The 25,361-nt window shown below is 37.9% G+C and overlaps 1 protein-coding gene across 1 annotated transcript; it reads right to left on the bottom strand.

Annotated features, from left to right (window-relative positions):
• Positions 1-271: 271 nt before the first annotated feature.
• LOC117293153 (UPF0764 protein C16orf89 homolog) lies at positions 272-20,278 on the bottom strand. Its single transcript, XM_033775389.1, has 8 exons — positions 19,924-20,278; positions 12,920-13,075; positions 8,128-8,290; positions 7,319-7,427; positions 6,089-6,254; positions 5,028-5,162; positions 3,205-3,270; positions 272-710 (listed from the first exon to the last, which is right to left on the bottom strand). The coding sequence occupies exons 1-8, from the start codon at positions 20,120-20,122 to the stop codon at positions 580-582; spliced, it is 1,125 nt and encodes a 374-aa protein (XP_033631280.1). The 5' UTR covers positions 20,123-20,278; the 3' UTR covers positions 272-579.
• Between the last annotated feature and the right edge of the window lie 5,083 nt (positions 20,279-25,361).

The raw sequence follows: 25,361 nt of genomic DNA, 5'->3' as shown, positions 1-25,361 counted from the left end.
TTAGTTAGAGCGCTGTATAAGTGATCTGTTTTTATTATCATTATTGATTCATCATGGCTTGACCATCGATAGGCTTCCCAGCAGCATGCACCATGCCTGATAGCAATAAGTTGTCTGTTTCTGTGAACTCGGGGCTACTGCAACGGCGGCCAGATGATCCCAAGATCAATATCGTGGGTCTCTGCTTGTTTAGTAACCATGGTAATGAAGGATTCCTTGACCTGTGTGTGAATTATTGGCCTCAAAATAAACACTCTGAGATAAGGGCAAGTTTTTTTTTTTTTTTTTTTTTTTGTGAGGCAGGGATAAGATTCCTCCATTTTAAAGGGAATTCTAAAAGAAAAGGGACAACAAAAACATGTAATGTCCCAAATTGCAGAAAACGGCTTTTTAAGTGGGAAGACTGGTCTTGGACAATTATTAGCAAAGGTGTCCAGTGTCTTTAACAGCTTGTGAGAAAAGGTGAAATCATAAAAGTACAAATATAAGAGAAGTAGGCCTAACCTTAATCTTCTTCTTTTTTATACAATTTCTTTGCGAATAATAATCTTTAAAACTCGTTCGGTACTACACCCCTCACTAATTCTCAGGCGACAGCGCAATACAATTCTCCATTGATGGTTTCGTTGCCATGGAGTCTAGGAGTACACGAAGATAACTGGACAATAAACCAACTGCAACCGAAGTCTTGTGGATTAAACAACCGCTTGCTATAAAGAGAATTATTTTAGTACTTACAATAACTTTTTAAAGGGTCTATGTACTTTTTTTTTTCTAACACAGAACAGAATGTCCACAGATTTACTAACACAGTTTGAAGATAATGATAGAATGCTTAACTTTATGAGGTGCTGTAGTATTTTAGAAATGTAAAACAATGTATACGAAAATAATTTCCGTCTCAGTTTTAGCATGTAAAAAACGCATTTATCAGTTATGGTATGTTATGGTATAATATCGTAACTGGTTAATATGTTTTTACATGCTAAACAAAATTTCGTCTCAGTCGAGAAGAAAATTATTTTGTGACTTGTTTTATTCATTTCCTCAAAATCTACAGCACATCAGCAAGTAATATTTTGAGGGAAAGCTTTCTACTATCATTATCTTCAAACCCTGTGAATTTAATGTAATTCTGTGGACATTTTGAAAAAATACTTGAACCCTTTAAAGGGAAAGTTTACGCTTCGGTAATAACAAAAATCTATTAAAATTAATGGCAATTAAAACTACCTGGGCTGGAGTTAATGGCACTTAAAACTAACTAGAAATACAGCAGCTTTGAATAGTAAAAGCATTTTTGAGAATCATACCACTTCGAAGTAATACAGTGTTGTTAAATAATGTTGTCAAGGGGTTATTATCATATCAATTTAGGTGCAAACAGGTTTAAAGGGAAGGTACACGTTTGGTAACTATGAAAGACCAGTCTTCCCACTTGGTGTATCCCATTATAACCATAAAATAACAAGCCTATGAAAATTTGGGCTCAATTAGTCATCGAAGTTGCGAGATAACGATGAAAGAAAAAAACACCCTTGTTGGACGAATTTGTGTGCTTTCAGATAAGAATAAAATATTTCTAGCTAGAAGTCTTTTATTATTTTAGTGAGAAATTACCTCTTTCTCAAAAACTACTTTACTTCAGAGGGAGTCGTTCCCCACAATGTTTTATACTATCAACACCTCTCCAATGCTCGTTACCAAGTAAGTTTTTAAGTTAATATTTGTTTTGAGTAATTACCAAACGTGTACCTTCCCTTTAAACAGGTAAATCATTAGATTATTTCCTTTTTTATTTAAAGACAGTGGACACTATTGGTAATTGTCTTCTCACTTGGTGTATCTCAACATATGCAAGAGAGAAAAAAACTTGTGAAGATTTCAGCTGAATTGGTAGTCGAAGTTGCGAGATAATAATGAAAGGAAAAAACACCCTTGTCGCACGAAGTTGTGTGCTTTTAGATGCTTGATTTCAAGACCTCAAATTCTAAATCCGAGGCCCTCGAGATCAAATTCATGGAAAATTACTTGTTTCTTTAAAACTACGTTACATGAGAGGGAGCCATTTCTCACAATGTTTTATACCATCAACAGCTCTCCATTACTCATTACCAAGTAAGGTTTTATGCTAACAATTATTTTGAGTAATTACCAATAGTGTCCACTGCCTTTAAGAAAAGCATGAAAAAGAGTGAGTTGGTGATTCCAACACACTTTCTAAACCCCAGGTTATGTTACACCAACGACCAACCAACCTTTACAAAATTTGGCATGTTGTGTACCACTTAGAATTTTCTGCAGGTTCACTTTCAGGAACCGATCCGATTCATCAAAGATGCTTTCAAAGAAGGCTTTCAAACACTAATAATTATGTTGGCCTTGACTATAATATCTTTGGTTTATTTAGTGGTAGCCCCATCATCAGTTTCCAACAAGTTGTTCTTCAAATGAACCTTGGATACATGCATTATCAATTACTCGTGAATACAAAAACAGCCAAAATTATAATATTAATTGATTGTAAGAAAAATAAGGTAGGGGCAAAACGCTAACAAAAAACGATCAGCCACTTTGTCTGATCAGGCATGACATTTGTACTCAGAAAAAGAAACGATTTTTCAGACTGAAAACAACCTCTCTTTTGATGAAGATCATAAACACTCCTTTACTTTGCCTATAGACGGATCGCACATGACGTCATGGCCGCCATTATGAAAACTAATGGGAAAAGTGCATTCAGCCAATGATGGTCGTTTAAGCGTGCACCTTTCATCAAAGATGGCGGTCAATAGCAAGGGGTCTATGGCGCCGATGGTGGCGTGACGCAAATGCGTTTGTGCATCTGTGGCACACAACTCCGACCTCGTTTCCAGGAGTGATCGATCTCGCCGCGCCATTTTTCCCCAGCATGCCTTGCTCGACCATAACGCGACGTACGCAGAGCTAGCGGGTGATACGGCGCGCTGCCCATGGTAGCAAGGTTCGCACAACTCCACTCTGTTTACCGAACCAATAATGTATACTGTACGCATGCGTGAATTTAAAATTCACCATTAAGGCTCATTTTGAGTCGGGTTCAAAATGGCTAAAGGTTGTGCTGATGACGTCATCGTGAGTTTAATACACCATGAGTTAAATAATATAGAGACTATTTTTGTTATGACCATAGAGAAAGGGTCCTTTCTCTGTGTTATGACCTACCTTTGATTTCCTTTTCTCTCCTTCGCTCTCGCAAAAAATCATAGGTTTCCTTATAACCCGATTCATCTATACAAAGAAGGACAGATATAATAAATGCAACAATATTATTAATGTTTTTTAAAGGAAACGATTGTTATGATCGTGCACAATACACACCTAAAATGGTCATTGAGACATTTTGTCCAACCTTCATTTGTTTTTTTGCATATCTGCCTATGTATTTTGATTTAAAGGCAAGCACTTTCTTGGCAATCTAAATTGTGCATGCATTCGAGCTGTCGGATAACAAGGCCTACATTATTCAATGCCACATGGGTTTTCACTCTACATTAAAGTCAGTGGACACTATTGGTAATTACTCAAAATAATTATTAGCAAAAAACCTTACTCGGTATCAAGTAATGGGGAGACGTTGGTAGTATAAAACATTGTGAGAAATGGCTCCCTCTAACATGGAGTAGTTTTCGAGAAAGAAGTCATTTTCCACGAATTTGATTTCGAGACCTCAAGTTTAGAATTTTAGGTCCCGAAATCAAGCATCTGAAAGCACACAACTTCGTGTGACAAGAGTGTTTTTTCTTTCATAGTTAACTCGCAACTCCGACGACCAATCGAGCTCAAATTTTCACAGGTTTGTTATTTTATGCATATGTTGAGATACACCAAGTGAGAAGACTGGTCTTTGACAATTACCAATAGTGTCTTTAAACATAGATAAACCTTTGGAAACTCTAGGTGTTCACTAAGCACGTGTTGTGAAATGCACGTAAAAGAACCCAGTGCACTTATCGAAAAGAGAAGGGGTTCGGCCCGGTGTTCCTGGCTGTGGCTGCTGTACGCGCCGTAGCACCTTGTAAACCCTTATAAGGTGCTTAATAATAGGGTCTCAGAATTCATCATTGCAATAATCTATCTTTCTGAAAGTTTGTATATATACTCAGCGCCTTGAGTACCTTGTTTGGTAGACACGTGCGCTATGTAAGACTTCGATATTATTATTAATGTATAGGATAAATAACAAGGGCCCGAGGATAGATCCTTGTGGTACACCTTTGTGGTTCATTTGTTGTATTCGCTGTCAAACAGCACAAAATGTATACACTGTTGCTATTTATAGTTTATTGTCCCTTTTCTCTTTTGAAACGTTATGCTGTGCTCCTTAAAGACACTATTGGTAATTGTCAAAGACAAGTCTTCTCACTTGGTGCATCTCAACATATGCATAAAATAACAAATTTGTGAAAACTTTGAGCTCAATCGGTCGTCGAAATTGCAAGATAATATTGAAAGAAAAAAACCCCACCCTAGTCATGCGAAGTTGTGTGTTTTCAGATGCTTGATTTCGAGACCTCGAATTCTAAATCTGAGGTCTCAAAATTAAATTCGTGGAAAATTACGAAAACTGAATCACTTCAGAGGGAGCCGTTTCTCACAATGTTTGATACCATCAAACTCTCCTCAATACTCGTAACCAAGAAAGGTTGTACAATAATAATTATTTTGAGTAATTACCAATAGTGTCCACTGCCTTTAAGTTTAAGTAACCAGTCCAAATACTGTTTTTTTTCCAATATGGATTACCAACCTGTTATATCGCCCCTCATTCTGTTGCAATTGACTATATTTGTTTGCACGGACACAACAGCAAGTTTTGCTAGACAGAGGTTGTGTTTGGCAACAGGTTGTATTAACTGAAAAGGTGAATGTTTTTAAACAAAATGAAGATAGGCCTACGTATGCATTGACCAACACTTTTAACTCACGATCACCTGAGGTAAAGGAGCCAGGAACAGAATGTCGCAATTTTTTCTTCTTCAACTTACCTTTTTCAATCTCGTCCGCGTGAGGGCGGTGTTCTTCACCGGTAAAACAGCCGCTATCATCCTGCCAGCTGAGCACAGTCCGTAACCATGGTAACTTGAAGAAGTCTTCATAACCTATGAGTCCGCATAAAAGGACTACGTTGGGAATGAGAGTAGAGAAAATATCCCAAATTTTATCAGTATTGAGAAGTTGTATTATAGCTATACTGGATGTTGTAGTGAATGTATGGCAGAAGATTCTGTTCTCGATCCCCCGGAGATTTTAATAAATAATAATAATAATAATAATAAAACCAGCTCTTATAAAGCGCAAATAAAAAAAAAAAGGATCATTGCACTTTATACACAAACAAAAAGCAAATAATTATAATACACTAGAATAAATAAGTTTTGAGGTTGCGTTTGAAAGCAGAAACTGTTGGAGAGGACCTTAGAGTGAGTGGTAATGTGTTCCACAGAGTTGGCCCGAAAACACTGAACGATCCATCGCCTATCCGCCTGCTACTCTTTAGAATGGAAAGACGAGTAACGTCCCGGCTCGATTGCAGGCCTTCCCTAGATGGTACATGGGTGGCAATGCAGTCTTTCAGGTAGACAGGCAACAGATCGTTCAGAGCTTTGAAGATGTAGAGTAGTGTTTTGAACTTGATCCTTTTGTCAATTGGCAGCCAGTGTAGAGAGTTTAATAGAGGAGATGTGGAATGACGACGTGGAACCTGGAATACAATGCGGGCTGCCAGAAAACTGTGAACAGACTTCTTCTGATAGCGCCCTCTCTCGAATCAACCTCTTCCAGCTCAAGGAGTTGGGGACAGATGCCCCACTGATGGTTTGACAACTTTGTAATCGAGAGAATGTTGGCAGGAGAAAGCCGGGGGCTTGGGCCATGGGCTGGGTTTGATGGACAATGGACAACATGGACAATCTAGGACTGGAATCCTAAAAATTGTTGCTTAGCAGAAGTGTTCAATCAATATTTCCTGCTTAAGCAGCTCTACGAATTGGGACCCTGCTTGGATTCGGATTTCACTCAGAATCCATACGAAAGTTGCACCCCTCACCTTGTTCCATGAAGAGGTCTTGACTGCCAGAGGGAAATCCCATCGCCTCGGTCGCTTCTGCCTCCCGTAACACATCAGAGCAAAAGCCGTCCATTAAGGAGTTCACGTTCACCGTAGCCATCCTCTGATCGTGAAATCTTTTCGTGATATGAGACTCGCATCCCAGCTTCAAGAGAGAAGGAAGAATAGTTATATATTAAGAATGTAGTCTGGGTCCAAGACGTCAGTGATCGATAGTTGATAGTGTACTTCGATGTACTGCGCGCGGTAGTCGATCACTGACGTCTTGGGCCAAGACTATTAAGAAAGGGCCAATCTTGTCGTTTTCATCAACACGTTTTAGAAGATATTGTTTATAAGTTTATACACTGCCCTTTAAAATCCGCTTTATTTGAGTGGTGGAACACGCGTCGTGTCATACTTTATTTTGCTCTATGATACTGTCCATAAACTGAATTTTAGAACAGGAGTTCTATATTGATAAATATAGGACGCTTGGGACACTTCGCAGCTAAGCTTATCGGGTACTAACACTAATAGATGTAACATTAAGTAACGTATAATTTATTTTGATTGATCCAGCTGTTTGTCTCCATTATTGTTGAACAAGTGGAAATGGAATCTGCTTCTTGTTAATTAGCAAAAATGTATAGCGGTTTCGTACGAAGACAGGATGTAAATGAAAACAATTAAGTACATTTTAAGAGGGACCAAGAACAGTTGACATAGAGCGGGATTTGAACCTGCGACCTGTGTAGAGCACAATAGACAACACTGATAAATTTTAAAGACACTTGTCTATCGGTAATTGTCAAAGACCAGTCTTCTCACTTGGTGTATCTCAACATATGCATAAAATAACAATCCTGTGAAAACTTGAGTTTAATTGGTCGTCGAAGTTGCGAGATAATAATGAAAGAAAAACACCCTTGTCGCACGGAGTTGTGAGCTTTCAGACGCTTGATTTCGAGACCTCTAAATCTAATTCTGAGGTCTCGAAATTTATATTCGTGGAAAATTACTTCTTTCTCAAAGACTACGTTACTTCAGAGAAGCCGTTTCTCACAATGTTTTATAATATAGCTCTCCGTTACTCGTTAACAAGTAAGGTTTTATGCTAATAATGATTTTGAGTCATAATTACCAATAGTGTCCACTGCCTTTAAAGAGCAGAGTACATAATTCCATGTCCACTTGAATGTGAACTGTGAGCTATAGCAGTGGGCCTACCTGTGCTGCAACTTTGAAATAGAGTATCTGATGTGTGAGGGAGTAGCTACGGTATCCTCGCGGTGTCATAAGATTCCAGCAAGACGATGTTATTCTACAGGGTTCGGATCTATATGATAAGAGAGAAGTGGAAACGAAGAAATGGAAATTTTCTTCCTCTAAACATAACTTTAAACCAGTTGAAAAAAATGGCATATAAAAAACAGAATAAAATCTTCAAAATATTTAATTTGTATTTATTTTATTTGTGTGAAAGTGTTTTCGGTTTCCTTTTTAATTCATTGAGACCATAGTCACTGCAGTGTTGTTTATAAACACAGAAATGTTGAGAAAAGGGCATCAACATACCGCCCTCATGGTGGAGTATTAATAGATTTTTTTCGCGGTCGTAACTAGACTTGTGGACAAGTCGTTAAATCGGCCCCACGCGCTCAGATAGTGCTCTCGCGAGATTTAACGACTGTCCACAAGTCTAGGTCGTAACCAATCATTTGTTTTGATTGAACTTGACATTGGTTAATCACTGGCCAGGGGCGGAAACAGTAAATGGGGCTACAGTCGCGAAAACGCACCCCGCTGGCAGGTTTTCTTTGCACTTAAGAATTGTCACTGTCGTAATGCTTTTCAATGGGAAACCTTGTTTTCTAAATCGTTTCAAAATAGGGAGTCATACCAAAAACAAATGTCCCTAAAGAGTTGTATACGTGGTTGTACCCGCAAGTTTATACATAATAGTTAATCTTATGAACCACTTCTTGCAAGTATTCAAATATCACTTAACAAATAAGAACAAATACATTTTGACTAACTTTGTTCCAAGGAGTTCGCTGATGCATTTGTCCGTGAGTGGTTCGCTGAGTGTTTCAGAGCCGATGAGCTGCCGTGAAGGGCTGCTCAGAGACGGGTCTGTTCTCTTCATGACAGTGCGCCGTCTCGTACTCCAGAAGTTATCACTGACTAGCATCCCTAAATCTTAAAAAAAAAAGGAAGGACAATTATTGATAAATTGAGATGAGTTGCTGCTTTTCGTACCGTTATCATTTGTGAAATTAACATCAATGTCCAGCAATATAGAACTGACATGGTATGTGGAGCTATACGGTATTGTGTAGTTATCTCTTCTTGGCCCAATTTAATAGAGCTGCTTAAAGCACAAAAAGTAGCTAAGCACAACGAAATTATGCTTATCAGATGGGTTACCAGGTAAACTACTATGTCGTGTGCACTATCTGTGACAGGTATCCTGCTCATTTCGGCTAAGCAAAACATTTTGAAGCAATATTGTTCTGTTTAAAGCCAGTGGACAATACACTATTGGTAATTGTCAAAGACTAGCCTTCACAGTTGGTGTATCTCAACATATGCATTAAATAACAAACCTGTGAAAATTTGAGCTCAATCGTTCATCGAACTTGCGAGATATTAATGAAAGAAAAAAACACCCTTGTCACACGAAGTTCTGTGCGTTTAGATGGTTGATTTCGAGACGAAATCAAATTCGTGGAAAATTACTTCTTTCTCGAAAACTATGGCACTTCAGAGGGAGCCGTTTCTCACAATGTTTTGTACCATCAATCTCTCCCCATTACTCGTCACCAAGAAAGGTTTTATGCTAATAATTATTTTGAGTAATTACCAATAGCGTCCACTGCCTTTAAGCAGCTCTATGAAATTGGACCCTGTTGTGACACGAACCGATTATGATGTGGTAAACTCCCACATTGTCCCAACTTCAAAAAACTTGAGCAATTATTGTGGAATTGGGGAAATGAATATGAACACTTGGAGAAATAGAAACTTGGATGGTCTTGTTGCATTCCGGAAAAAAGAAACATATAATTATATTTCCATAATATAGGTTTTCTCGGTCACATTCGGCCAGTTTCATTTCCATGCGTTCGAACTAAAGCTTATTTGCCTCTCCAGTTGTTACTGCGTTTCAAATTCAGAATTCGGCCATTCAATTTCGTTTTTGTGTCAAATTCCTTCAGCACTATGTTCAATTTGGTGTATCGTCATTCTTTTTCGAGACACACACGCCTCAAGAAGCGACTGCGAATTTGAATGCTGCTTTGATGAATTGTTAAATTGAATGATTATTTTGTTAAATCGAATGACGAAACATTACATTTGACTAATCATACAACGGAATCGAATGACCTTTTTCCAGTAGCATTCGATTGCGCGCGAAATAGAATAGCTTGATGGTTAAATTGGCTGCTCATTTTCCGAAATTCGCCGAGAAAACCTATATATTGTTTCAAGCTGGGACTATGTCAGGTTTGATTGAAACGTTAAATTGTTACATCGGAGGTTTTCTTGATTGACAAAAATGCAATTTTCTGTTCCAGTACAATTGTGACGGGGAGATTGCGGGTCGACCTTCCCGCTGGAGGAGGGGGGGGGGGGCTGGCAAGACAGGAATGCAATTGCATTTCCCATTACAGGACTCGTCTATATCACACCTGATACCCAGCGAGTGTCTGTGTCTCTATTAAAGACACTGGACACCTTTGGTAATTCTCAAAGACCAGTATTCTCACTTGGTTTATCTCAACATAATGCATAAAATAACAAATCTGTGGCAATTTTCGCTCGAAATTGTTCATTGAATTTGCAATCAGAATAAGAACAGAAAAAAACAACCTTGTGGCAGCATTACTTTGTGTGCTTTCAGATGCACAATAAAAGGCTTCAGGTCTGAAGTCTTCTATTATTTGAGTGACAAATTACCTCTTTCTCAAAAACTATACGTTACTTCAGAGGCCGTTTCTCACAATGTTTTTTTACCATCAACAGCTCTCCATTGCTCGTTACCAAGTAAGTTTTTATGCTACATGATATTTTGAGTAATTGCCAATAACGTCCAGTGCCTTTAATAGGTGAACATATACGGTATAATTAATGTCAACTCAAATCACGTTAACATCGTTGGCTGCCTCGGAGTGTGTATTGACAGAAGCATCACTCCGCGGGCAATCTGCCGAGAAATGACGGCATCTTGAGAAGGGGTTGCTAGCCTCAAAACTGTTTACAACTCCGGACAAATAATATACACAGATTGTCAAATTCAGGTTTTAATAGCTTTATGCAATTGGGCGATTGCGTAGTTTCCCATGGTCATCATCAGAAGAAAACCATTTATTGTTGAAATGAATTTCTAGTCGTTCAGAGTGTAGCTTACTGACCGTATGACGTGACATAAACCTGCTGAAAAATGCGTTATTTCTTGTGCCAAATGGGAAGAGAAGGAAGTAGAAATGTGCATAATTGGACCACATATTAATTAGCCCCACATGAAACGCAACCGTTGTTTCTCGAAACCGTGTGAAGTTATTAATTAAAATGTTTAAATTCCTCAAATAATATAAACAATAAACAACACAAAAACAACTATCAAAAATTGAAAGAGAGGAAACCAAAAACAATTTTACCTTTTAAGGTTAGCAGTAGGGTTGGGATTTGGGCTACGAAAGCAATATTGTACACCCGTTCATGAAAATAAATCATTTGAAGAAATTAACCTTAAACATTAGGTTTCTTAAGGCACTGTACACGTTTGGTAATATTGTCAAAGACCAGTGTTCTCACTCGGTGTATCCCATCACAAGCATAACCTAACAAGCCTGTGAAAATTTGGGCTCAATCGGTCATCGAAGTTACGAGAATAAGATGAAAGATAAAACACCCTTGTTGGACGAATTTGTGTGCTTTCAGATAGGAATAAAAGAGTTCTAGCTAGAAGTCTATTAACAATTTTAGTGAGAAATTACCTCTTTCTCAAAAACTGCAATACTTCAGAGGGAGTCGTTTCTCACAATGTTTTATACTATCAACAGCTCTCCGATGCTCGTCATCAAGTCATTTTGATAAAGGCTGTGGACACTATTGTCAAAGACTAGCCTTCACAGTTGTTGTATCTCAACATGTGCATACAATAACAAACCTGTGAAAATTTGAGCTCAATCGGTCATTGAACTTGCGAGATAATAATGAAAGAAAAAGACACCCTTGTCACACGAAGTTGACTGCGTTTAGATGGTTGATTTCGAGACCTCAAGTTCTAAATCTGAGGTCTCGAAATCAAATTCGCGGAAAATTACCTCTTTCTCGGAAACTATGGCACTTTAGAGGGAGCCGTTTCTCGCAATGTTTTATGCCATCAGCCTCTCCACATTACTCGTCACCAAGAAAGGTTTTATGCTAATAATTATTTTGTTGTTTTGAGTATTTACCAAACGTGTACCTTCCCTTTAAAATAGAAAAACAGAGCCACAGCTATACAACCTTGTGTTCTCTATGGGTCTGTGTATACCAACCATCGAGAACTACCCACACCGCTCATTACAATCCCTCCAGTGTAGTCTTATAAGAAGGATATCCTTCTCAAGATTCAAGGAGGTATAGATGCAAGCAGACAGACATGTCCTTCACAACCCTTACTTACAATTGATTTCACTTCAGAAGATGTATTTTTATCCTTTTCAATTCTCACCTTATATGCTTCCTTCTTTATTTGCTTTTCCAGCATTGAGGAAGTCTTAAGTTGCTGCCGCAAGCAATTTATTTGTTTGCTGTTGTCAGAAGCCTGTAAGCCTGAAGGCCGGTTTATTTAAGATGAAATTCTGTAAGTCTGAAACTCGCAGCGATCTTCCAAAAGTCACTTATCTTCATCTACAAATTAAGTGTGTCTCTTGGCTTGAAATTTTCAAATTGTTCAATTAATGAATATTAAAATAGAACCAACGTTTTTTGCTGCTTTCAGGAAATCAAATTTGTTTTCTAAAACTCAGTGTTCAACGTGTTTCATAGACGAACTTTATGACTAACTCATGTAAACAACTAATTAAAAATAACTATTTTAGTATTTATGTTGAACTTACATGGGCGATAAAGAATATAAGTACTCACATTAGCTGTTCATGAATTGCAACGGTCGTGGGTTCGAGTCAAATCCGAGTACACGCGCCCTGCAATATCAGCACATGCGGCTTTACAAGGGGGTTTTGCTAAACTTTGCATCAAACAAATTTGCTGATGCTTTTTTTCTTGTAAAAAATTCCGGGTTTGTTGTTGCTGTTTGTTTCTTTGTTTGCTTGTTTCTTTGGGGTGATTGTTTCTTTGTTTCTTTGTTTTTTCTGCCCTCCCCTCTCCCCTCCCCCTCTCTACTGCTCTTCTTGTCTTTCTCCTTTCATTTTTATAATATTCATATTATTTTTAGAATAGTGTCCTATTTTAAGAATGGTCAGTAAAGACGATGTGACCTGTGACATCACATGTTTACAAAAGAGCCACAGAGCCTGGACTTCCTGCAGGCACGATTTGTACACAGCTCAATGGAAGAAAACATACAAGCTTATATTTTATGGAGATTGCACTGTCTAATTCTTATCAACTTTTGATATGGTGAAAGGGGGCACATCTCAAAACTTGTCCAGCTTTTACTTTCATAACTCTTGGTTTTATGTGGAAATTATGACACAAAATGTCAAATTTTCGTTAGGACCAGTGTGGTATCTTGCCTGCCAGAATACTGAAAGAATGTACAAGGCCACACTTATTGTAATCAAGGTTCACATGGTCTATTAATAGGGAACTAACCTCTATAATCTTTTGGATACTGCCGTTTGACCACTGGGATCGCCTCATCACACACCGTCCCAGCTTTCCTGGATAACCCCTCAATATCTACTCGGAAAGCCTTCAGCTTGGAGTTATGCTCAAAGTCAAGCTCAGTCAATGCCGACTGCAATTGACCTACAACAAAAGCAAATAGTATCCTCGTTAAGTTGATATTGCTATGACGAAAAGGGAATCATGACGTAGATACATCCAGGCAAGACGTTATTGATATGGGTCCCTCCTGTTGAGAAATGACAGAACAAAGGGTAAGCGTTGTGTCTGGATGGCGCCGTTAATTGGTTGACAACATATCACATGACACGGCATTCTCGCAGGGATTGGTCTGTTGGCGTTGTTATATTTCATTCAATATTTAAAGGTAGTGGACACTATTGGTAATTACTCAAAATAATTATTAGCATAAAACCTTGCTTGGTAACGAGAGGTTGAAAGTATAAAACATTGTGAGAAACGGCTCCCTCCGAAGTGACGTAGTTTTCGAGAAAGAAGTAATTTTCCACGAATTTGATTTGGAGACCTCAAGTTTAGAATTTGAGGTTTCGAAATCAACCATCTAAACTTCGTGTGACAAGGGCGTTTTTTCTTTCATTATTATCTCGTAACTTCGATGACCAATTGAGCTCAAATTTTCACAGGTTTGTTATTTTAAGTGTATGCATATATGTTGAGATACATCAAGTGAGAAGACGAATGTCAGACAACTCGTCCGTCGGACAACTCGCCCGTTCGGACAACTCGACGGTTCAGACAACTCGACGGTTCGGACAACTCGACTGTGAGACAACTCGACGGATGGCCAAGACAAGTCGACGGTTGGGCGGCCGACCTCCGTTACTGTCATGTTTACACGAACTTTCCTGCGATTCTATAATATTGATCATTATTGTTTACCGATTATTATTTATCACAATAAGTGTGATGTTCCAGTGAAGCCATACTTGCAGAAACATCCGTTACTTTTATTTACTTTAATGCAACAACAATAACAACTGGAAATGCCGCGGGGTCATGGTAAAAAATAATAATAAAAAAATCAATTGTCCGTTTGTCCAGGTATAAACCCACCCACCATAATATACCCCCTCCCCCCGGGGAACGCCCTTGCATCATTGCCAAGTCGCTAGTCAGTACATCCCCGTCCCCGGGCCGCTATTTACCCCTCCCGCCCCGCGCTGAGCCCCGTCACGGCCATCCGTCGACTTGTCTTGACCCCAAGTCGAGTTGTCCGACGGGTGAATAAATCATCCGTCGAGTTGTCCGAACCGTCGAGTTGTCTGAACCGTCGAGTTGTCCGAACGGACGAGTTGTCCGACGGACGAGTTGTCTGGTCTTCGAGAAGACTTGTCTTTGACAATTACCAATAGTGTCCAGTGTCTTTAAAAGAAAAATGGTATTCGGCTTGGGTAAATTGCCACCATCTAGTTCAATTTCCACAGTCAAGTCCATAGCTTTGTAATTTGACCGACCTAGTGAAAACAAGACCCTGGAAATCTGTGACTTTGGGTTTTCCCCCTCTTCTTTGTAGCTGTTTTCAGGCTTTCTTCCACCTTCAAGCGTCAAGTCGGCGGTGTTGTTAGATACAAACAAGAAGAATAAGAGAATAAAAGGGTAGAGACGAGCTCATCATTTTAACGACTGGGACAGTTTTCGGATATGCATTCGTGCGCGTAGTATTTATAGTATGCATCCGAAAACAACCAGTTATAAACGGCTCCAGCTGGTCTATATCAATAATAATAATAATAACAATAACAATAATAATAATAATAACCCGTTTTAATATAGCGCTTTTCACACCCGCAGGGCGTCCCAAAGTGCTTCACATTTTTTCCCCTGGTCACTCACTCCTGAAACCATCTCAGCTCCCTGGTGGGGAGTACAGCCTTGTGCAACATATGCGCTACTCGGCTAAATCAATCACAAGCCATCTCTACCCTCACAGGTACCCATTTACCCCTGGGTGGAGAGAAGCAATTATAGTTGTTTTGCTCAGGGACACAAGTGTCACGACTCACGACTGGGATTCTAACCCACACTCTGCTGAACAGAAGCACCAGAGCTTGAGTTCGGTGCTCTTATCCGCTCAGCCACGACACCCTACACCCTATCAACCGTTTAAACACCACCATGTGACGCGCTCTCCACCAATAGGAATAGCGAAACTATCTGAAATATTTATGGATACAAATTTACACCTATATGGTATTCAAAATAACCCTCATTCAATTTGTGTTAACATGTTAATTTTGAGTCTCTACGGTATCTGGAAGATGAAGACAAATAACATGGTGTAAATTTAAACAACCCATTTTTTTGCAGTGTGGTGAACCTCAACTTGAGCAAGCCTCAAGCACAATAGAAAGGTCGATGTCTGCCTGTTCTATAACCCACGATAATCGATCTTAAAACCTTAATCGCTTCAAGCAAATCTTGAAACACACGTTTCTCTCCCAGGCTATCTATCCAATAAATGCTATTACCTCTTTAGTGATGCATTTTGTCAGTTAGCGAATCCCTGTGTGCCGAGGCGAAATTCAAGATAAATAGTCAACCTTGTTTTGAGTGTTTATCGTTGACAAAAGATCGCGCGAGATTAACATAAATCGGACGAGAATGAAGTGGATTTTGACCCAATTTAAATGTGACGTCATCACACTGTTTAATTAAATCTTGATGACGTTACTTTGGGAGTCGGATTTCCCTTGTGTTAATACTCTCATGCGTGTGCATGTCACCCCCCTTTTAAAGAAGTCAGCAAGACGAAAATACAGTTAACACACACAAAAAAAACATTAAAGGCAGTGGACACTATTGGTAATTATTCAATGGCGTAAAACCTTACTTGGAAACGAGTAATGTGGAGCCGTTGATAGTATAAAACGTTGTGAGAAACGGCTCTCTCTGAAAAAACGTAGTTTTTGAGAAAGAAGAAATTTTCCACGAATTTGATTTCCTGAACTCAGAATTAGATTTTGAGGTCTCGAAATCAAGCATCTGAAAGCACACAACTTCGTGTGGTGACAAGGGTGTTTTTTCTTTTATTAATATCTCGCAACTTCAAAGACCAATATTGAGCTCAAATTTTCACAGGTTTGTTATTTTATGCATATATTTTGCGATACACCAAGTGAGAAGACTGGTCTTTGACAATTGTGATAGTGCCCAGTGTCTTTAAAATAAATAGTATAAATCAATGCATAAATAGATTAAATAAATATTTGTTTCGTGTATATTATTTGTATAACTCTTGCAGTGTGTTGTATTTTCCCCCGCACTTCTGTGTGTGATTTCGGTTCTCAACTCATCAAGCAGTCTGGTGTACGGAACGGAAGGAAACTCGGACGGCTAAGTGATCCGCCTCGGGCAAGCCTTTGTATTACTTACGGTAGGCCTACAACTAATCCACATCGTGTCAATGATATAAAGGTATTCAAAGATACTCAAAGATGTACCATATAGGGACGATATATCGTATCTTGTGTGTCACAAACGGTACGAAGTTAAAATAGCACTCATATCACGTCTACTTTTTCATATAAAGGTATTTAGAGACATTCAAAGATGTATCGTATTATAGGGATGATAGTACATTGTTTGTCACAAACGGTCGAAGTTACAATAGTAAAAAATATCACGGTATTTTTTATATAAAGGTATTCGAAGACATTCAAAGATTATTAAAGGGACAATAGTATAATGTGTGTCACAAACGGTGTAAAGTTAAAATAGCACTAATAATATGAAGTCTACTTTTATATCCAGTATTCAAATATATGTGTTATACTATAGTAGTACGGTATCTTGTGTGTCACAAACGGTGTAAAGTTAAAATAGCACTAGTAATATCAAGTCTACTTTTATATCCAGTATTCAAAGATGTGTTATACTATAGTAGTACGATATCTTGTGTGTCACAAACGGTGTAAAGTTAAAATAGCACTAGTAATATCAAGTCTACTTTTATATCCAGTATTCAAAGATGTGTTATACTATAGTAGTACGATATCTTGTGTGTCACAAACGGTGTAAAGTTAAAATAGCACTAATAATATGAAGTCTACTTTTATATCCAGTATTCAAATATATGTGTTATACTATAGTAGTACGATATCTTGTCTAAAAAAGAAACTTTGATTGGCTATAATTCGTCAACGTTTTCACGAAGTAGCTTAAAGACACTGGACACTATTGGTTAATGTCAAAGACCGGTCTTCTCACTTGGTGTGTCCCAACCGTTGCATAAAATAACAAACCTGTGAAAATTTGAGCTCAATCGGTCGTCGAAGTTGTGAGATAATAATGAAAGAAAAAACACCCTTGTCACACGAAGTTGCGTGCGTATAGATGGTTGATTTTGAGACCTCAAAATGTTAAATCTGAGGTCTCAAAATCATATTCGTGGAAAATTACTTCTTTCTCGAAAACTGTGTCATTTCAGAGGGGGCCGTTTCTCACAATGTTTTATACCATCAACCTCTCCCTAATACTCGTCACCAAGTAAGGTTTTATGCTAATAATTATTTTAAGTAATTACCAATAGTGTCCACTGCCTTTAAGGTTATTTATTGTACTTTTTTTAAATATTTTTTTTTGGATAATGCATGAAGACCTACAATTCCACGAAGTTTCAGACAGATAAAGATTAGTTTTTAAGTTCATTTCATCAACTATCTACATTGAGAAATTTAAATGGCAATACTTTGAAGTATTTAAGGAAAGCGGGTTTCTAAAAAGAGTTCAACTTCAGAGGCCGTTTTCTCTGATTGTTATTTTTTTTGCTGGTATTAGCAGAGCGTGGTACTCCGTGAAAACGCTGACGAAATTTTTCCCGCTTTTTCTGGATCCTTCCCTTTAAGTCCTTTGCTACCCTTTTTGATATAAATGGATATGTAAGTGTCTGTGCTTCATTATGCTCTGAAGAATGTCCGGTTTGGATCGAAAGCCGAGGCCATGTACCCTACTCCTTTTATACATATATTTTTGACACTCTAAATCGGCTGGTTAATAAAAAAAGCAAGCTCCCACAAAACCAATAATGTACCGGGCCCGTCATGCAAACAGTCGCTGGAATGAAACCCCGGGCTTGACGTCTCAGTTGCACGGTGCAGTAGGCCCCAAACCGCGGTCGGATTTCAACTAAAAGACTTCATTTTGAACACGGTGTATAATTATCATGTTCATATAACTGACAGGCTTTGACGAGAGAGCTTCCTGATCAAATGTCCAGTTTTAAAGGCAGTCTGTGCCGTCAAAAATAATAATATTTTGAAAAAGACAGACTGTGGATTTTACCTTGATCAGGCTTACCCAATTGTTTGCCAACTACATTTTATTTCCAAGTTGTGTGCTTTCACAGTAACTTGATTTTGAGACCTCATCTGAGGTCTGAAAATTAATTCAAATAATATTATGTTAATGAGAAATTACTTCTTTTTTCAAAAACTACGTAAACTTCAGAGGGAGCCGTTTCTCACAAGGTTTTTTACTATCAAAAGCTCTCCATTGCTCGTGACTAAGTAAGTTTTTATGCTAACAATTATTTTGAGAAATTACCAATAGTGGCCCAGTGCCTTTAAAAGCTTCTCCAAACAGGATGGACACCCATCAAAGCGAAGCCGTAGACGGTTCAGATTTCACCCAAGCAATCTCGACGGTTGTTTTACATGAACGTATCAAATTAGTGTCGCATTTCAACGCCACATAAAAATTGCGTCGATATCAAACAAGAATCACAGAGTCTGAGATATCATCATGTTAGATGAATTGGTGGGTGTGTATGGCTACAACCCAGGCAAAAACTCGGGAGAGAAAGATGAGGCTAACTTAATTAAAAGAGAACTCTTTTTATGGAATGAGGATCAAATCGCAGATGCGGCAAGGCACCTGCTCCGCCCGTGCATATTCAAGAGATGCCTAATATCTCTGCTTTAAAGGGCTTGGGTACTTTCTGTTTGAGAAATGACTAAAACATTTTCACGAACAAAGTTTCACCTCAGTGAGACGAAAACTACTCAAGCATTTACAACGGATTTATGCAACTCTCCTGAAAACATTTTGCTCTGTGGATTCCACTTTGTTCAAAACCTTGATGACCGATGAAGTTAAAACTTCTACAGGTAAACTAAATTAAATACATCTTCATTTAGAGTGAGTACGGATTTATGACATGGCCACAAACTTGATGCACAAAAGGTATTGAAACCTTTTAAATGGACGGTATGTGTGCGTTTGTGTAAACTTTAAATTAAAGAAAGTGGACACTATTGTTAATTGTCAAAGACCAGTCTTCTCACTTGGTGTATCTCAACGTATGCATAAAATAACAAACCTGTGACAATTTGAACTCAATCGGTCATCCAAGTTGCGAGATAATAATGAAAGAAAAAAACACCCTTGTCGCACGAAGTTGTGTGCTTTCAGATGCTTGATTTCGAGACCTCAAATTCTAAACTTGACAAAACTTCTAAACAAAACACTTCTTTTCACGAAAAAGACAAACTCTTTACTCGGCGGTACTTCAAATGATTTCGAGAGTTGTGTTGTTGTTGTTGTTTGTTTTGTATTTGTGTTTTTTTGTAACCCTTTCTGTCCTTCAGGCTACGATGCTTCAAATAGGTCCCTTTTTAAAAACACAAACAAAATAGCTTTCAGTTTCTGTCAATATCACATTATATTTTGATCAAAAGGTCTTCGGGGTTTAATTGTGTGAATGTTAATTCTTTTAATTTCAACAGCTTAAATAAAACGGTTTCAATTAATGATAAAAACTGAGAACATTACGTTTTAAATGAGATTCAGTATCCAACTATACTACAAACGCATTATAGGATGAAAACCTTATTTCCACCATGCAAAGTTTCAAATCCTACATAGGATGCTTAAAACTAACAAATAAATAGTTAAAATGAATGTTAACAATAACCCTTTGAACAAAATAAAATTAAAACCCAATGAGGCCTTACTCTGAGCGATCCGGACTCCGACCACAGCGTCTAGATTCACCTCGCCGTATTCCCGAGCGAAGAAGCCCACTGCCCCCTCAAGGGCGCCCAGCACACTCCGAGCTAGGTCCTCGCACGGAGCTCCATTACAACCACCAGAACAAACTACCAGTGGGATCAGCACAAACGTCCACTTGAGTAGACCAACACATATCGCCATCACATGAATAAAGTCCCCTTGTGTTTTTGTTTTGCCCGGGCAAAACAACACTCAAAGTCCCCCCAAAAAACAAACAGTGACAACTATTTGTATTTTAGTCTCGAGTGTTCGCTAGGCGTCGATGTCGACTTCATACGATCGAAACGCTATATAAAAAATCTTTATTTTCCACACTATGTAAATTATGTTAATGGGATACACTGTGATTGGTCAGTGAATTCACATGTGACAAATGACATCACCATGATGTCAACTTCATACAATTGCATGATACGCTCGATAAAAACTCTATCATTTTCTCAATATGTAAATTATGTTAATAGGAAACACTGTGATTGGTCAGTGAATTCACATGTGACAAATGACATCACCACGATGATCGATACGCTCTATTCAAAAAAATCTTTATTTTCACAGTATGTAAATTATGTTAATGGGAAACACTGTGATTGGTCAGTGAATTCACAAGTGACAAATGACATCACCATGATGTCGACTTCATACAAACACAACGCTCTTTGAAAAAAAGGCTCTTTATTTCCACATGTATGTAAATTATGCTAATGTAACACAGTGATTGGCCAGTAGATTCACATGTGACTAATGACATTATCACAATGGTTATTTTTTTACTGAGCTTCTATTATCTGATTTCATTTCATTTACGTGTATTTCAAAATATTCCAGTGGTGCAGCTGGATTGATCAGTTGCTAGCCCACGTGGCTATTGGCATCGGCTACTGAATATGCAAATCGTACTTGAGGTGGCATGTAAAAACATGTTAGTATTATATTTTTTAAAGGGAAGGTACACGTTTGATAATTACTCAAAACAAATATTAACTCAAAAACTGACTTGGTAACAAGCATTTGAGAGCAGTTGATAGTATAAAACACTGTGGGAAACGACTCCCCCTGAAGGAACGTAGTTTTTGAGAAAGGGGTAATTTCTCACTAAGATAATAAAAGACTTCTAGCTAGAAGTCTTTTATTCTTATCTGAAAGCACACAATTTCGTCCAACAGGGGTGTTTTTTCTTTCATCATTTTCTTGCAACTTCGATGACCAATTGAGCCCAAGGCTTGTTATTTTATGGTAATGATCTATGGGATACACCAAGTGAGAAGACTGGTCTTTGACAATATTGCCAAACGTGTATCTTCCCTTTAAAGAGAATGCCTGCTTCATTTGACTAATATGGATCGGGAGATCTTGACTTCCATGAAGAATATTCTGTATACCATAACATGTGCCACTCAAATTGTTGATTTGTTAGTTTTTTTTTTAATATTTCTAAATAATTTCAGTGTTGTTTGGGAAATAGAATGAAAGAACAATTTAGAAAGGTTTTGACCATTAATTCTCACTGTCCTATGCCAGTTTTCCCCTATATGAATCTGTACTTCACGCTCTTTGCTAACTCTTTCACCAAATGATGTACTTTGTTCTGCCGTTATTTTTCATTGCTTACTTTTTCACATCCTCACTAAAACCCGGGGTTGAAGAAATAATGGGTGCGTTTGTTTAGCTTCCCCGGGTCGACCCCGGTGTGCGGCGTTTTTTTTCCAGGACGAACGTGTGCAGATAATTACTCACGTTTGTCCTGGAAAAAAAAACCGTCACACACCGGGGTCGACCCAGGGAAGCTAATCGAACGCACCCAATATGTCTTTGCCAGAACAGCTGACGTCACACTTGAAGGTGCGTGAATAAAGACAGGGGCAATCTAAACTTGTCTTGAGACAACTGTTTAAAGGCAGTGGACACTATTGGTAATTACTCAAAATATTTATTAGCATAAAACCTTACTTGGTAACAGTAATGGGGAGAGGTTGGTAGTATAAAACATTGTGAGAAACGGCTCCCTCTGAAGTGGAGTAGTTTTCGAGAAAGAAGTAATTTTCCACGAATTTGATTTCGAGACCTCAGATTTAGAATTTGAGGTCTCGAAATCAAGCATCTGAACGAATACTACTTTGTGTGACAAGGGTTTTTTCTTCTTTCACTATTATCTCGCAACTTCGACGACTGATTGAGCTCAAATTTTCACAGGTTTGTTATTTTAGTACATATGTTGAGCTACAGCAAGTGAGAAGACTGATCTTTGACAATAACCAATCGTGTCCGCTGTCTTTAAGACGATTACCGTGGTTAGTTAGGACTGTTTATGGTCCTTGCTCCATGGTTTACATTAATCTTATAGTTTCCTTCTTGTATGTTTTTGTTTTTGATTGATTGTGTCAACGGCATCCAATTAACAGAGCACGTTAAATATTACCTTTAAAAACTTGTTTTGCGTATTTTATAAAAAATAATAATTCCGACCGCGTCTGTGGTTTATCGGTATCATCGTTGGTCTGTGTCTCTGGTAAGGAAAATAGTAAAACGCAATGTTCGCTAAGGTGATGCAGCGCCCTCTTTCGAAATATCAAGTCATTCCGTTAACAAAGACCATTCCTCGCATTGAATGTACCCCCCCCCCCAAGAAATATCAAACAAACAAACAAACAAACAAACAAACAAACAAACAAACAAACAAACAAACAAACAAACAAACAAACAAACAAACAAACAAACAAACAAACAAACAAACAAACAAACAAACAAACACACAAACAAACAAACAAACAAACAAACAAACAAGCAAGCAAGCAAACAAACAAACAAACAAACAAACAAACAAACAAACAAACAAACAAACAAACAAACAAACAAACAAACAAACAGCAAAAGAAATACACAAAAGAAATACACAAAACAATAACAAATAAAACAATTTAAAAATCTGGTTCATATTGTTTGTAGGAACCCAATTCGAAGCAATAGGCCTATTTATTGTTTAGTTGATACACCGACGAACTAATGTCTTCTGTCTTAAATTCATTTAACTATTCACATTCGTCATTCAGAACAATACAGGTCGATGGTGAGTAGAAAATAGAAGTTAATTTATCTTATGACTTCCGCTTCCTCACTTCCTTTGGCAAAAAAAAAACTATTAAAAATATCTAATTTTCTTGCGTCACTAAAGTAATCAGTGCCATTGCCAATGCCAAATATGATTTCAGTTATTTTTTTGTTCGTCTCGAAAAATTCCTGCGCCTTCACAGAAACAGAGGGTAAAAAAGAGAATATGAACTTCACTGCCGCAAGCCGCCTTGTTGTTGACCAAGTTGCGGTTACTGCCCGCACTACCAAACTGAAACGAAAACACTCTCGCTGACAAATTTACTGCGCGAAAGTCACGCATTTTAACCCGCGGGGGAAAACAAGAAAACACTTCTTAAAGTGCGTTATAACATAGTAACCCAAATGCTCCAAAATATGCCCAAGCTGTATTATTACTGCAGCAGGCATAATTGAGATACGACTGACGTCACATTTTCCTGAAAAAAGAGGGGGCGATATTGGCGTTACGCCCACTTCACCATACTCTGTATATTTGACGTTCGTCTTGCTTTTAATTAACTCGCGGTTTTATTGTTTTCGACAAAAGTTGTATTTTGCACGATGGAAGTGGAAATACATTCTCACTCTACCAAAAAATGATGTTAGGGTATAACCTCAAATTCAGAATGACCCGAAAATATTGTTAAAATAATGGGATTGCTTTAGTCATGTATAGACTCTATTTTATTTAACATCCTATAAAAGAAAATTCGCCAAACAAAATCACATCAAACCAACTCATAAAATAATTTGTTTTAAGCTGTAATTTTGTTCACATAAAACACCAGGTCGTCTCAACAATTATTTTCTCCTCCGCTATAAATTAAATATCATTGCGAAATCGAGCGGCGGACGTTGCCAAGGCAACGCTGTCGTCATCACAACACTTGACCGAATCTGCTTACACGCCAATAACCCGCTCAAAAAAACAATAACCATCAAGACATTCGCATTCGTCGTCAATAGAGACAGGAAATTAGTCGAGAATATACCAGCTGTTTTGCCTATTGTCGTGATTAAATGGCAAGTTGCAAGCCTAATGTTTATGTTAATGAGGGAAATGTTCTCTCGGCAGTCAATTTCTTAATTATTTCTTGAGTGGTTTGTTCGAAAGCTCTCTTCAGTTGACTAATGAACTTTCCAAGGAAACGCAGCTTAAAAATGGCTACACGGGATCCTATGTATTGTTTATTTTCAAATGTGTTATTTGTATTGAATATATAATGTCTTGTAATTAGGAGTAAATATAGTTTGTTCAGATCGTCCAAGGTATTTAGGGAAGAATTTATACTGGTCGGAAAAATTACCATACGTCGAAAACGGTGGGTATATGTGTGCACTTTTATAATTAAATTTAGTGTCAATTACAGCGATCGATTGCGTAAAATAAGCAAACTCGTTTCGGTGGTCTTTAAATGCAAAGTATAAGCAAAAACAATTCAAAACCATTGAAAACCGACCAAAAATGTGACATTGGCTTCCCTTCCGGCCCCGGCTGGGCCCTCGGTAGGCTACATAATTGGCTAATATTCGATTAGATGCGTTTTCAGTCACGGTTAATTTACAGCTCTTTTACCGCTCCTTTAAAGGGACTGTATAACCTCTGTAATTACTCCGAAAATCATGTCAAATAAAATTACCGCGTAAGAAGTATAGCAACTTTACAGATAGTTTAAGGCATTTTGAGAAACATTTCGCTTTGAAGTGCTACTGTTATGGGAACAAAAACTTGCTTCATGTTATCCTCCAAAATATAAATAAAAGAAGCGTAACTGCAATGCTTCAACTTTATGGAACAATCTCACGGAACATTTAAACATTGACTCCATTGTAACGTTTAAGATTGCTTTAAAGGCAGTGGACACTATATTGGTAATTACTCAAAATAAACCCTACTTGGTAACGAGTAATGGGGAGCTCTTGATGGTATAAAACACTGTGAGAAACGACTCCATCTGAAGTAACGTATAGTTTTTGAGAAAAAAAGTATCTTTCCACGAATTTGATTTTGAGACGTAAGATTTAGATTTTGAGGTCTCGATATCAAGCACTAGTTTGAACCACTAGTTGAAAACCGATTCAACACACTTTGATTCCCATTCATAAATACCTTTTCGGTCAAAAACGTCAACTTTTTTTTGTCAAAAAGTAAAATACAACTGTTTTAGCACAACTGTTTTAGCCGTTGCTCTCGACCAATAGGAACGAAGAAACTGTCTTATAAGAACAGGTGCAAGCTCGCGTGTCACGCCCATGTTTCAACACTTTTTACCGGTCATAAACAAAGGTT

Source organism: Asterias rubens, chromosome 7 (genome assembly GCF_902459465.1).
Source record: "Asterias rubens chromosome 7, eAstRub1.3, whole genome shotgun sequence".
Lineage (NCBI taxonomy): Eukaryota > Metazoa > Echinodermata > Asteroidea > Forcipulatida > Asteriidae > Asterias > Asterias rubens.
The sequence above is the reverse complement of the archived record's forward strand: the minus strand, read 5'-3'. Positions and strand labels throughout refer to the sequence as shown.

What these genes read in the sequence shown, in the direction of transcription:
- LOC117293153 (XM_033775389.1), bottom strand. Translation starts at nt 20,122, where the DNA reads ATGGCGATATGTGTTGGTCTACTCAAGTGGACGTTTGTGCTGATCCCA. An exon ending in CGGAGTCCGGATCGCTCAGA is followed by an intron (nt 13,076 to 19,923) that starts GTAAGGCCTCAT and finishes CTTTTGTTGTAG; the next exon opens with GTCAATTGCAGTCGGCATTG. An exon ending in AGACCTCTTCATGGAACAAG is followed by an intron (nt 5,163 to 6,088) that starts GTGAGGGGTGCA and finishes TTCCCAACGTAG; the next exon opens with TCCTTTTATGCGGACTCATA.